Source organism: Macrobrachium nipponense, chromosome 39, assembly GCF_015104395.2.
Source record: "Macrobrachium nipponense isolate FS-2020 chromosome 39, ASM1510439v2, whole genome shotgun sequence".
NCBI lineage: Eukaryota > Metazoa > Arthropoda > Malacostraca > Decapoda > Palaemonidae > Macrobrachium > Macrobrachium nipponense.
The window spans coordinates 22,264,688-22,280,428 of NC_061099.1; the positions used below are offsets into that span (position 1 = coordinate 22,264,688).

Consider the following 15,741-nt stretch of genomic DNA (forward strand, 5'->3'; position numbering starts at 1 on the left):
AGATGTCTTGAAATTCTACCCATCATGCAACTCTTATTAAAAGATAGTGTTTCAACCCTTGATTCTAGCAAAAAGGTACAAAAATTAGTTATAAAGGAAGGACAGTTAACTTTAGTCTCACAGGGTGTACCGTTAACTTTAGTTTCAATTCTATACATTACCATACCTGCAAATTGTAATCACTTATGCTGTAGCGTATGAATAATAGCTTTTAAATTACTACAATGCTGTAATTTAATGTATCATAGACAAAAATATTAATAAATACATAATGGTTCCCAACAGCCAAGCGTGGAGTACCTGGAAGTCCGGGCCACTTGGTGGTCCGTATCCATTGCCCACCCACTGCTCCTGCCAAAATTGTATCGTTGCCTTACGAGCAACAGTTGTACAGCTGTGATATTCAAGATCTTTATATTGATATGCAGAAAGGCATATTGAAGGTAACCACAGAGTTGTGTACAGTAGAAAATTTTTTAGATTTAGAAATTTTTTAGGTGACTACATATATTTCTGGTTACCCATCCATAGTATCATGAATGAAAAAGTATATTCGTTTTCTTCCACTTCGTGTCATGAATTATGTGCAGTTGAGATAAGGCTTTAGCATTGAATAGAGGCACTATTTTAGTACCTGTGCATATTATAAGATATAAAACTGCCATAGTTTTTTTTTAGAGTAATTAATTACTGTACTTTACACAAAGGATCAATTAATAGGAAACCATTTAAACTGATGGTAATAAGATAAGTTACATATAATTAAAAAGCTGTTTCAATTCCATAGTATTTTTGCAGAATCAGGTGTCATCTTATGATTGATGTTTATAAAGTAAATACGTACTGTAATATAAATTTCTAGTTGCACATTTAATTTTATGTCACTAGACAGTATTTATAACTGCTTTTAATACAGTAATTACATTTTTCAAAGTCCTTTCTCTATTGACAGTCAGCATTCTTCTTTTAGGTAAATGGCGACTCAAATGACTGGGTGCAAAACGTAGCTCTGGGACTAAGCATCACGGTGCTGCACATCATCTGTCAGCCACGCTATGTACAAGAAGACGGTGACTCTGTTGATGGACAGGTAGAACAGTCGCTCGATCCACTGTCCTACCCTCGAAGGATACCCATCGAGTCGCTGAAGCTTGTTGGAGCTCTGGGCTTTTTCTGTGCATCTGCCCCAACTATCGCCCTCCGCAAGAACAAGCGTGAAGTGGATCCAACTGGGACAGCAACCATGACCCACCTTGCCATCATGGGAACAGGGACCTGTGGAGGAGCCTGCGGTTCCTGTGGTGGGTGTGGAGGCTGTGGAGGAGGGTACTACGCTACCTTCGGGAGCCAGCCGTACAGTGGATGGGTCAAGAGCGGCGATGGCGGCTGCAATGGGACCGGTTTCGGAGGCGATAGTGGAGGAGATACTGGTGGAGATGGAGATGGAGGTGGGGATGGAGGAGGCGTGGACGTTTTCGGGTACATCTTTGGAACGGCTGCTGCAGACGCCGGTGGGGGCAGTGGTGGAGATGCTGGAGGAGGCTGTGGTAGCTGCGGAGGATGTGGGGGCTGTGGAGGCTGTGGGGGATAGGAAGAGAGGGAGAGAGGAAGGAAGTACCATTTCGTCAATGTGTGTCAAAATGATGGAGTGCCTTTCACACACACCAACTTGTTGCCTCCCTTTAAACGTAGTTGAAATTACTGTTTTAAATCTTGTTTACTGCTCTGCAGAAGTTAGGCATTGTTGTTGCTCCATGTGCATTCGATATATTGTACAAATGTTGTTCGTTTTGATGTAGGAATCGAATTACAATGTGGTTTTTATCTTTCGGAAGAATTTATTAGCAACTCTCTAAGAGTTGTACACAGTATTGTATCTAGCCTCATACTGTTTCACTGTTTATGTTATGACAAAAAAAGGTAGAGTATATTTTGATAATTTGTTATTTTGTTTTAAGAAGAGTTTTTTATAATATAAATATTCCTCTTTATTTTGATACTCAATGACCATTATTTTATAGCTTGCGGGTGCTGCGTCGTAGCCTTTGGTAGCATTGTTCGAATATATTGTTTGGTGTATTTTGTATTTTGGAACGATTATCTCGAGCAGACCTCAGAATATTTTTTTAATAGCGGAATGCTTGTGTACGTATTACTTGATGAAGCTGGTATGTTTCAGTGCTGGCTGTGTCTGGACTCTGGCCTTATTTTCGAATGCTGGCTTTTATGTTCAAATGCTAGTTCTATTCGAATGCTGGCTTTAAAAAGATGTATGTAGTATGTTTCTACATCGTAAGTAATTAAACTGCCCCAAACCATAGTGTGGTGTATAGTTTTATTTCCTCGCATACCTGTGTTTTCCTTCTTGGAATATTTATGGATTAGAGTCTACTTGGCCAGTTAAGCGATATTAACGTAAATATTCACAAGGATTGTATAGTCATACAACAACTTTACAGGGATTTTATAGTCATACAATAACTTTACAGGGATTGTATATGTAGTCATACAGTAACTTTATAGGGATTGTCTAGTCATACAATAACTTCACAGAGGTTGTCTAGTCATACAATAACTTCACAGGGATTGTCTAGTCATCAATAACTTTACAGGGATTGTGTAGTCATATAACTTTACAGCGATTGTACATATAACCGTACAATAACTTCATTTACAGGGATTCTCTATCATACAATAACAGGAAAAATGCAACACAACAAAAGTTAATCAGGTGTTTATCAAATTTATCTCTAGCAAATACAATAGTTGCAACTTACTTCCTTCAAAGTACAAAGCCATTTAACTGATACATCCAATGTAGAGAAAAGATGCTTACAGAACATGTATATCAATGGATCAGTCAGCCCAAGTGAGCATTTATGTAACCAATGACATGAATGACAGGGCCTACTGGTACAGGTCACCAAACCGCGAGTCGTTGTTGATTCATGGAATGTGTTTGTTCCATTCACGTGTTAACAGAATTAACACATCCCAGACCTTGGTCAACTTTCCTGTAGTCTTTCATAAAATTAGCTTAAGCTAGACCATCAGAAAACCTGGGAGAATTACCATGAATATCATCATTCTCAAGGCCAAGGATATTATGAGTGTCAGCTAGACCATGGTACCCCCAGAGGTGTGTAAAACAAGACCTGTAACTCTTGAACCTTTTGTCCATGGGATCGTTATCTAGGAAGCCTGCACATGCAAGAGATGAGTCTAGGTCAGTTCTTGTGTCAAGAAAGAGATTGGAAGACAAGGAGTCACAAGCAAACCCAGAGATGATTAGCGCCTCAGTGGCGTGGTTGGTATGGTGTTGGCGTCCCACCTCGGTGGTCGCCGGTTTGATTCTCGGCTATTCCATTGAGGAGTGAAAGATGTGTATAACTGGTGATAGAAGTTCACTCTCGACCTGGTTCGAAAGTCACGTAAAGCCGTTGCTCCCGTTGCTGAATAACCACTGGTTCCATGCAACGTAAAAGCACCATACAAACAAACAAACCCATTCTTAGACCAAACTTCTTGTCTTTAGGGGACAAATGTGTTGTGGGACTTCGGCAGGACACATTATACACATAACTGGAGCCTCAAATCACTTGTTTTTCCGAATGAACTGAATAAATAAATTTGTGATATTTATGTCATAAAATGACACATTTAATTTTCATTTCCATTAAAAGAAGAGGTGTTAATTTCTTTATCATTAACTTTACTTTAGATTTTGTGATTGGCTTATTAATGATTATTAATTATTTTTAATTGTGATATTTTTTCGCCTGTATTTCGCAAATGCGACAAGAGTTTCCCTCCGTTTTTTTCATCCTTATATTAATGTTGGGGCTGCAATGTGCGGCTATCCGGGTTACTGTGCTCACATGGCAATTTAAGGGGACATTCTTGGATCCCAATAGTGGCGTGCGCTGCTATTCTGTATTGGTTATACTATGTAATTAAGTGTACTTATCTTCCTGGAGACGACGAACCAGCTAAGTATCTTATATAAGTTAATTTGCATGTTTGGCCAAATGTGTATAGGAGTTATATAAGAACGGTAGGTTAGTTCTCGTGTCTGCATTTGGCGACTACCAACGAGATTTAAGGTAAATACAAGTTGATTTCTGGTTTGTAATCAAATTCCAGTGCCTAAAATTCCTACCGTGGTTGCCTTCTTAAAGAAAATTATGTGCTTTGGACCATGTTGAACAATTGGAGGATATAATTTCAGCACAATTTATAAATTACAATCATAGGGGACCAAAAGCCCTGAAGAATCAAGAACCAGAGACTGCAAGTGTTGTTACTGGGGGAACAGGCTTATTCGGACCCTGGCTGATTCGAACCTTGGTTGATTCGGACCATGTACTGGCTCATTCGGACCTTTATCCAGGCTTATTCGGACTTTCATATGATTGGTCGATTTTTCTATGCAGTTTTACCTCCCGAACAAGAATTTTAAGTAATATTTATTCGGACGACTGTAATTAACCCCCAGGGGCTCTTACTAAACACGGCGAAATACATTTGACGCCCCAATTCCTGGTGGCTTTTGTATTCGCTGGGACGAACGATGCGGAATGCTTATATAGAAATACCCATTGCTATAATATAAAATTATTAGTATGGGTCCGAATCAGCCAAGGCCCGAATAAGCCTGCATCCGTTACTGGACCCAACGTGATTTTGCAACATATGGCACTTACCTGTCAAGAACTAACTTTAAAAATGACATATATAAGATTATAAAAAAATGAAATAAGATTCTACTAATGCAGACAATAAAATCGAAGGCAAAAAAATGTTAGGTGATTAAATCATCTAACCTGGAAGTACAGGTAAAAGGACTGAAATGATAAAATACAACAGACATTATAACAAGTGAAAAGGAATGCATAGTAAGTATTCAAGTAATTGAGAAACTAGTTATTGGTAAACACACGACTACCAGGTACACTCGACAAGAAAACTGAAGATACAGTTTTCATTAGCTTTCGTTCATCCAATTTCCCATTTGTTTTTACTGAAAAGACAGAATATCGCCAAATTTACTCTAGAATATGAAAATACACTGCAAATTATATCACACAAGTTAAAACTGCAAAAGAAAACCGTTCAGATACTTGAAAACACGATATATGTCCGAAGTAATTGGAATTTCTCAGATGGATTCGTTCATAGAGATCTGGTAGATAGAATGTGAATTTCTGATTTTAGTACTATGTATCACGACGACAATATTTACTCGTTTTGCTTCATCAGCGGGGATATATTGGAATATCGTAAGAGGTGAATGCAATTATTTTAGTTTCTACAAACTTATGTTTGTATTCCAAAGCGATTAAAGTTAGCTGACGTCAATGGCACTCAATGTTGCAACGGCTAAAGTAGGTTGAACAAATCTAGTTGCATCCGCAAGAGAGTTTTCTATGATATTAGGAGGAGCCCTAGAACTCCGAGCGGGAAAGCGCAAATCACTGGATACTGGCTAACGTAACGGATTTCACACTTTGATTACTTTGACATTGACATGGATCGAATGCAATGTCAGCTCAAAGATTTTCTGGCTATATGCTCCCATTACAAAGCAGTTCGTAGTAGCCTACAGCCCTACACGACTGCATTTCTTTGCCGCGAGGCTGAAAGATCTCCCACGATATAAAACTTTAATAGCCTGTGCAATACATATTGAGTTATTTGTGGTAATAAATATTTTTAATTAACACGGCTTTCTTCGTGAATGATTTGTGGATGATGCCTGATTTTCAAAAGTAAAGACTATATATCAAGAAAGCAATCTTTGAATGCTACGGCAACTGTCGAATGTAATCAAGATTAGGGTATGAATTTCTTAGAGAATTAACTTGAATATTATGATCCTTCAAATTTTATCTAGCATAGTGCAGCACGATCTTGGCAGTCATATCATATTGCGCAAGCATAGGCCTATCGATAGAGATACTTAATTCATTATATTTTCTTCTGCCTTTCCCTTGTCACAAGTCTGTCACCAGTACTATAATTCTCTCTCTCTCTCTCTCTCTCTCTTTCTCCACTTCTAAAACATGCTTTAAAAATATATATATATTACCACTCATCTCCCAAAGAAAATATAATGAAATTAAGTAGTTATAAATAGGCCTAAGCTTTCACATGTGCAGATTTTGCTCCTCTCCTCTCTCTCTCTCTCTCTCTCTCTCTCTCTCTCTCTCTCTCTCTCTCTCTCTCCACTTTTAAAACACATTTGAAAAAATATTATCACTCAATCTCTCAAAGTAAATATAATGAATTAAGTATCTCTATAGATAGGCCTATGCTTGCGCGCTCTCTTTCTCTCTCTCTCTACCTCTCTTCCAAGTTTCTTTCCCATCTCTCTCTCTCTCTCTCTCTCTCTCTCTCTCCCCATTTTTGAAACATTTGAAAAAAATATCACTTAACCTCTCAATGTTATAATGAATTAAGTATCTCTATCGATAGGCCTATGCTTGCGCGCGCTTCTCTCTCTATCGTCATAATATTTCATTCTTTACTGTATTGTCCTCACGATTTCCACAAGTACTGCCCAAATTTTAATCCCTTTCTCTCATTGTTTAAGATCCGTCTTTAATTACGTATGAATTTTACGTCAGTTTAGTGTCAAACATTACTTATGAATAAGGTTTCACAGTAGGTTTTAAAAAAGGATGATCAATATTCTACCCTGAACTGACGTTACCAAACCAACATTAACGAATAATATAGAGCCTGTTTCTACATTCAAGTATAAATGATTATAGGACCTCAACAGAATCTTGTGGTGTAAAGTTGATGGAAATCTAGAAAGCAACAAACAGTAGGATTTTGAAGCTCCGCCCCCTTTCAAGAGTTGCCAGATGTGGCATTATAGAACAATAGCTATATGTCCGAAGATTTTAAAAAAACTGTATCTAAGTTTCCTTGCCGAGTGTACAGACGGCCAACGAAGAATTGGCGTAGTTTCTTAATAGTAGAGGAAAAGACCCCATATAGACTCCACTTTTCTAGCCCCGCCCCCCGCCCCCACCCCCACCCCCCCCAAGGGGCGTGGGCTACCCCCCTCCCCCCTCCTGATTGGCTCATGTACGTACGTGAGGCCTAAAAAGGGGCGGGACAACAACCCCCAAAACCCCCAAAAGGGGTGTGGCCACCCTGACCCCATATAGACTCCACTTGCTGGGGGGTGGTGGCCACCCTGACCCATATAGACTCCACTATTCTGGGGGGCGTGGCCAACCCCTGACCCCAAATTGACTCCATTTGTATTATAAGCTCATGTACGTACATGAGCTCATAATTGGACTCCATATGTATGATAAGTTCATGTACGTACATGAGCTCATAATTGACTCCATTTGTCTTACAAGCTCATGTACGTACATGAGCTCATATTAGGGGGGCGTGGCCTCCCCATAACTCAAATCGACTCCACTTTTACACCTGTGACGTCACATAACTATAAGGGAATAAAACCATCTTTTCAACCCTCCACTATTCTGGGGGGCGTGGCCACCCCTGACCCCAAATTGACTCCATTTGTATTATAAGCTCATGTACGTACATGAGCTCATAATTGACTCCATATGTATGATAAGTTCATGTACGTACATGAGCTCATAATTGACTCCATTTGTCTTACAAGCTCATGTACGTACATGAGCTCATATTAGGGGGGCGTGGCCTCCCCTAACCCCAAATTGACTCCACTTTTCTACCCCTGTGACGTCACATAACTATAAGAATAAAACCATCCTTTCAAACCCTCCACTATTCTGGGGGGCGTGGCCACCCCTGACCCCAAATTGACTCCATTTGTCTTACAAAGCTCATGTACGTACATGAGCTCATATTAGGGAGGCGTGGCCTCCCCTAACTTCTCTCTCTTCTCTTCTCCTCTTCAAATCGACTCCACTTTTCTTTACCCTGTGACGTCAACATAACTATAAGGTTAATAAAAACAACATTTCAAGCCATCACCCCAAATTGACTCCATATCCTACCCTGTGACGTCACGTAACTCTCTGGGAAATAAACCCATTCTTTCAACCCCTGACCACCAAACCCAAATTGGACTCACTATTCTTCCCTGTGTGACGATCACGTAAACTCTCTGCGGAAATAAAACCATTCTTTCAACCCTTGACCCCAATTGACTCCAACATTCCTAACCCCCTCGGGACGTCACTGAACTCTTGGAATAAAACCATTCTTTGTAGAACCCCTGACCCAATTGACTTCCACCTTTCCTACCCCTGTGAAGTCACGTAACTCTACCGGTAATAAAAACACCACCTTTCAAACCCTCACCACAAATTGGACGCCACCTCCCTTCCTAACCCTGTGACGTCACGTTAAACTCTCTGGAATAAAACATTCTTTCAACCCCTGACCCCAAATTGACTCCCCCACTTTCCTACCCCTGTGAGTCAGTAAACTCTCCTGTAATAAAAACCAACCTTTCAACCCTCAACCCAAATTGACTCCACTAATTCTACCACGGTGACGTCACGTAACTCTCTGGGAATAAAACCATTCTTTCAACCCCCGACCCCAATTTGACTCCACCTTTCCTACCCCCTGTGAGTCACGTAACCTCTCCGGAATAAAAACCAACATTTCAACCCCTCACCCCCAAATTGACTCCACTATTCTAACCCTGTGACGTTACACATAACTCTTGGGAAATAATAAACACCATTCTTTCAACCTGACCCCCAAATTGACTCCGCCTTTCCTACCCCCTGTGACGGCACATAACTCGCAGGGAATAAAAACCAACATTTCAACCCCCACCCCAAATTGACTCACTTTTCTACCCCCTGTGATGTCACGTAACTATACGGGAATAAACTTGACTCACCCTGACCCAAATAGACGCAGTTCACTGTTTTTTGAATCATGTCCCCCTTCTTTAATTGTTTTCAAAGTAAACGGGACGTTTACCTCATCCTACTCCTATTAAATCTCTAAATTATATATATGCATATTGCGAAATATACTCTCTCTCCCTCCCCCCTCCCTCCTTCCCTCCCTCCCTCTACCTTCTCTCTCTCAGCCGTTACATTTTGTGTTTATAATAATACACACAGGCTGCTTTAGATATTCAGAGTTATCAATGATTATTAAAAGGGATATTTGTTGTTATGATTCTTGGATTACTTTCATCCACATGTGATATCCCCTATCCCCACACATCAATCCATACTAGAGTGTTCAATGTTATCTGATGAAACTGGAAAACAATAGACTAGCACAACAACAACACAATCAACATCTATGAAGCAAACGATGACCTGCTTATCGCAATATTTGCCCACAGCTGGGACTTCACGCCAACGTGAAATTTTATATTTCATAGATTTGAGTCATAATTAGGTGGCGAACACAAGGACAAAGGTACACATTTCAATTTGGTTTATTTATTATACAGACGTGTTATGAAAGAGGTAGATAGAAAAATCAAAGGCATTACAGACGGAGAGATTGTATTACCTGCTTACAATCTGATTTTATAAACCAATCACTAAATTCAGGGCAGAATGGAAATCTGAAGATTCTACCATACATAGAATACTATGACATTAGAAAAAAAACATGTCCAACAAACTCACGAAACGAGATAATATGCGCATAGCGCTTTTTCAAAAACAATACTTCAACGAAACATACGTACTGTCTTACTATATATTTTCTATACCTGTTCCTTGACATCACACCCCTTAGTAGTATACCACAAACATCTGCTCCAGCACTTTCCGACCCGTGTATCGAAGACGACGACACGTTCATCTAACAACTTCAAAGCTGTTAAATTTAGCTAACAAGTTTTTCACTAAACTTGTGCGAAGAGGTTGTGACGCCATGTGGCGGAGAGTTCACGTCTTGATGTGACAACTTCAAGTCATCCAAGCATGATCATTTATCAAAATCAGTATCACGTGACTAAAAAGCTCCGATATCATGTTCCTAAAATGTTAATAAGCCACCCACCCACTCGCCATTTGTTTTTTTCGCATGGTCCCGCCTCACCTTCCCCCCACCCCCTCTCCTCCTGTCCTCATGCTTCCCCCTCCTCCTCCCTTTTTCCCCAATTTCGCCACGTTTCGATTTGCGTTTTTAATGGCTATCTTGAGCTAACATCCAATCTTAACCCCGCCATTTCAATGACCTCAGTAGCGATAAATTCGAAATATTATCAACGGGGTTTTTTATCCCTTGAAATTCTCGAGCTATTTTTTTTTTTTTTTTTTTTTTTTTTTCTTTTTTTTTTTTGGTTTTTTTATCTAAAAGTATTATAACCTGCGAGTGCGGAATGAGTTAAAATTCCTTCTTCATTCCATTCAACCGTGTTAGAATCTTGTAAGTGGCTTAAAAAGCCGTAACGTATGCCTTTGGGGTCTTTAAAAAAATATCCGGTAATAATACTGTTTAAATGGGATTGCTCTTTTGCGAGTCATGTCCCTTTAATTGTTTTCAATGTAATGGGGGCGTTTACCACCTCCTCCCCTCCAGTCACGCCACTCTAACATTTTCTATAGGAGGGGGAGGAGGAGGAGGAGGATGGTCCCGGTGAGCGATATAAGCCGGCATAGGTTGGTTTTTGGATATTAAGGGAGACGTGCCACTATACTAACAGAGCCGTATCCAACGTTGCCAGTACCCCTAGGTTATTAATGATCACCTCACAAAACCTATCTTTTCTATTACATTAACCTCTCATATGTAATGGCAGGGATAACGTTAAACCCTCATTTCAATAAAAAGACTCCATACCAAAACTCGCAGCAATAGGCTAAAAAACCCGATGTAGAATAGTCCCCCTTTACGACTTTTCAGATATTTTTCTTCGTAGATATGGGACGTTGTTTTCAAGGACAACAAGATGAATTTCGCGTCTACAAATTTCTTAAGTGTTTAATAAACTTCTTAATCTTGGAGTAGATTACCACAAAGAATTTCTAAAAATTTCCGGAGAGTGAGACAACCAAACCACCGTTTAAGATCGCGGAATAATTTACTTCTTTCACGGGTGATAAAACCAGAGATGAATAAATAAGTTTTTATCTTACGTATTAAAGTGTTGCTACGGTTCATATCCGTACAAATGAGACTCATCAACCCAGGAATTGAATTGACTCGGATAAACCTTTCCAATGAACGAATATGGAGTTTTATTATCTTTCCTTCCTCCTTCCAGAATAGTGATATCATACGTTTCTGGTAGATTTGTGCGAATTATTCTTCATCGATAAAATACGCCTTATTCTTCACCGCTAAAATCTTCCAAGAAGGATACGACCGGATTTTGCCTTGCCATCCACTTTTCGGATTTAAAATTTCCAGAGTATTTGAATTGATACCCCTCCTAAAAAATTGCGTTGCGGACGCTCATCGGCAATACGTACAAAACGTCTAAACTTCAAGAGCATGAAATGGCGGGAGGATTAACGAGAACAGCCTTTGATTACATCTCGAGAAGTGACGTCAATGTCATCTCATCCGTAATGCGTCGTGACCTCTTGCGGGGTGCGACCCAAACTTCTATGGGGGGTATGATTATAACTCTGAACAATGTCGCGCAAGAGTTAATGTATTTTAAGGTAATTCTGATGGTGAGATATCTATATATACGACCCTTAATAGTCCTTATGACCTCTTTCAGCTATAGAGGATTTTATTTCTCTCGAATAAACGCATATAATTTTTATCATTTTTACTATCTAGATATTCCCTGGACGTGTTTGTTATAATATTCCCTACCCTCATCGCTATTCAAACGTGAAAAATTCCCAAAAAAAAATCGGTAGATCGATAACCTTCTTCAAACGCGACGACATAGTAAACACCATCCTTATTTTTCAGCGGAACACATTTGTAGATATCTGGAAAACACGTCAATAAAAGATCGCAAATATTAAACCCCATTATTTATACCGAGCTAATTGGACATATCAGCTAAAACGAGTGCTCGTATTACTCTCGGTTGGGTGATATGATTTTCTTCGGGGAATTTTTTTCGAGTGACTTATGCAGTGTGTAAGGACCTTTTGCCCACGTAAGAAATTCTTAACATTTTCCCGAGTAATTTGGCTATTCAGGATTTTTTCGCCTACTCTGAATAAGAGTACACCCCGCGGAAACTACCCACACGATTCGTGCATCTCCGTACAAAGTTTTTAGCAGTTTTATCCGTCCTTTATCCATATTGGTAGCTATTGATATTCCGTTTCACCCAGAAATATAGTCGGAGCTGTAACAGTTCAGGTGTTGACGGGAGCGAAGTATACTAAACAAATAACCGTTACGGTTACGTGATAGGGCCTTTTTATATATGTCGAAAAAAGGCTGAAGCTTTTTGACGGCTTCGAATAACTGCCGACCTAATAGTTCAATTGACTAAAAATCACGATTGTCATTAGAATATAAGTGAGCAATTCAAAGCTTATACTTCTACTAAAATTGCCCGAATGAAACATATTCTGCCGTTATGAATTAACTGAAATGATGAATGACGTCCCCTGTGAAGGCGTTGGTGACAAATTTATTATCACTGGCCTCAAGGGAAGCAATCATCGAGTATTGATAATAGACCTTTATTAAACCCCCGTCTGCCCCTTTCAGCTGTAATCAATTCAAGTCTTATACTTTTACTAACTTGCCCAGAATGAAACATATTCTGCGTTATGAAAAATTTTTTAAAAATTTTTTTTTTAAAAAAAATGAAATAAGATGAATGACGTCCCGCTGTGAAAGGCGTGGTGACACATTTATTACTCACTGGCCTCAAGGAAGCAATCATCGAGTATGATAATAGACCTTTATTAACCCCGTCTGCCCTTTTCAGGTAAATCAAAGGGATTTAAAATTTCTTTGGATACTTTAAAATTTGGACCTATGAGGGATGCGTGCGAAGGGGTGTCGTTTCAGATACCCCGCAATATAAAATGTATTGGAAATGCGGTTTCATAGAGTTCAATGATTTCTTGACATAGACTGATGGCCACTGTTACTAAACCCTGCGATGATAATACGAGCGGGCATTAGCGAACGGGTCAACAACTGCCCAGGGAAAGGGACCTGTCGCGGCCATGAGTTAGCGCGTTTAAGACTACAGTTGCGTACTTTTAACGCGCTCCTTTTTATATACAAGCCTTAATAATTCTAATTTAGGCGTGAATGGAAGGTGACGGCAATAATATTTGTTTAATTTTCCATGAATGAAATACATACAGGTTTTTACCTACAATATAAAAATAGAACTTAAAGTAAAAAATGAAAATATAATAAAAAATTAAATAAATAATTACACACAACCTATAAAGTAAACTAACTGTGGGTATATGATGATATAATAAAAACTACATTATATACAATATAATATATAAAATATATGAATGATAAGATAAAATATTATAGTTAAATATACAAACTATGACCACCCACGGTCAAGTTCTGATTCCGCCCCCGTTTAAACTGGAGGAGAGGGTTTGAACCATTTCCCGGTCGAGGAGAAGTCAAAAGACGTCGAAGAGAGAGAGGAATTAACATTGTATATTTTACTATTCTCTCTTCGTGGACGTTTTGAACAATCATTTCACCCGTGGGAAATGGACGTGATGGATGTAGGGTCGGAGAGGAATAGGAGGAGTAGGAATGCTCGAGGTGCTAGGAGCGGGGAATATTTAAAAATGGAGAGATTTGCCGCAACTACCGGCGCCACCATTACCCTCTCTAGAATGCCTCCTCCTCCTCCTCCCCCTCCTCCCCCTCCCCTCCCACCTCCTCCTCCGCCTTATTACCCTTCTTCCACCCCAATGTCTGGATGTCCATACCGCCAACGATTTATAAGTGGTCACATAATATCTCTTGTCCTTTATAAGGACAAGAGAATACCTTTCGCTGGCTCGGATGGACACATCGTGCTCCTACTCTTTGCAAATTGTGCACACGAGTATAAGTAATCTCATTCTTTCTCTATTACACAGCTCGATATCTGGTCATGTGGAATGCGCTTTGCCGGCACTTTGTACACCTTTCAAGCGTTTGTTAATACGACTAGTTTCGTCAGATACGAATAAACTTTAGGTTTAACGCCGATAAATTCCCTCATGAGTTCAGGCCCCGTTTAACCTTCACTAACCCGAGGTCCTCCCTTACGTGGAAATCATATACAATTCGTCCGAGTTTGGGGAAAATTACTCAAATCCATGTAGGGTTGAGCACACCCTTCAGTTCCCGATTGAGGTTATCAGTCACAGGGAAAAAGATCAACTAGTCAGCTGGCGGTATAAAGGAGCTGAACTCGGTGTCCATACTGCTTCGAAGAACGGACGTAATAGAAACCGATACATCATATCCTTCGCCATGTCTAGTATACTGAAACTCGATATAAATCGGGATTCAGCCATAACAGCCTTTGCCAATGGTTACAAGTACCTGTCGTTACCCAGTTTTTCCAAGACTTGTTACGTGTGTTTGGACACATTCTGGAGAAAGAGAGGGCTTCACTGGTGGTGACGACAGTTCGGGTAGAATAATTCAATGAATTTTATAGTGACACCGAAAAAGACCATTCATTATGTTTTGATGTGTTCATCTCTGTCCGGATCGGTATCTTTAGCACGCCTTTCGGCATTCTCAGAATATATTCCCCAAATAAAAATCCTGTTGAATTTGTACACTTTTCCTATCTAAATCAACTTGCGAGACCGACCCGTATCAACCTTATCTGGAATAAAAGGAAGACAGAGAAGGATTACGCATGGGTAAATGCGTACCCGTCAACTTACATTTTTTCTGGGTTAGCTCACCCTGAACTTATTCATTAGGTTTTTACTATAGGGCGATAGATCCTGTGTGAGTCACATTTCATGTGATGAAATGGCGGGAGAGGGAGATCGTCCGCTGTAGAGCAACATCCCGTATAACTGGTTTGGTATCGCAAAGCAGTATAAAATAACCTATTCACCCTGTGAAATCCAATGGCGGTAATACGCTAGCGACAAAAACTTTCCTATTCGACAGGGGAAAGTTCAGTATTTCACCCAAAGGCCATTTTGTATTTACTCATGACTGTGGGATACAAACTGGTGAAGTCAAGTATAATTATGTACGATTGATGATCACCCACCTAAAACTGGGATTTAACTCTGGATTATTAGCTACGCATTGCCTCGAACTAGACTACAAAAACCGCCGGATGTTTTTTACAAATAATTGTAGAGTTCACATTCGAAATGAGGGGGGAGGACGAATTTCAGAGGAAATAGGAAAGCATCGAGTGACGAGGAGAGGTAGAAGTCAGTTAACGCGGCAGGGTTCTAGTCCGAATTGCCACCATGGCCAGCCTTCTCCAAGCAAATAAACGTCCGCTAACTAATCCCCATCCATTAACAAATACCAAAAACCGTATAATCTAGAAGGATGGTGCAATTAGCGGCGTTCCAAACCTTGACCACGTGGCATAGCCCCGCTGGAAAGGGTTTCTCCCGTAAGTTCCGAATTCGAAACACTTCGAGAAGGGATGCCGGGCTTTCGCAGGATATTGAGCCCGCCGTCACATAATCATAAGGGTAGTACTGTTTACCCGTTCCCAAACTAAATCGAGACAATCCCGAGAATTACGGGTTAACCACTGACGTGCGATTTCGAGGGAACCTTTCTGTTTGATATGGACTCGAAGGCGAGTACTAGAAAGTGTTCCCCCTAATTCACGTTGTTGATATCCAC

General features: G+C 40.0%; 1 protein-coding gene across 2 annotated transcripts in view; it reads left to right on the plus strand.

The window, feature by feature from the left end:
- Positions 1-15,741, plus strand: part of LOC135210199 (uncharacterized) — a 138,245-nt gene that overhangs the window by 65,727 nt on the left and 56,777 nt on the right. The window contains exons 14-15 of one of the 2 annotated variants that reach the window (XM_064243033.1): positions 286-443; positions 971-1,861. The exons of the other annotated variant lie outside the window; for it this stretch is intronic. Coding sequence (XP_064099103.1) covers positions 286-443; positions 971-1,591 — 779 coding nt within the window. The 3' untranslated portion in view covers positions 1,592-1,861. Of the gene's footprint in view, positions 1-285; positions 444-970; positions 1,862-15,741 lie in introns of those variants that run through there. 2 annotated transcript variants of the gene reach the window in all.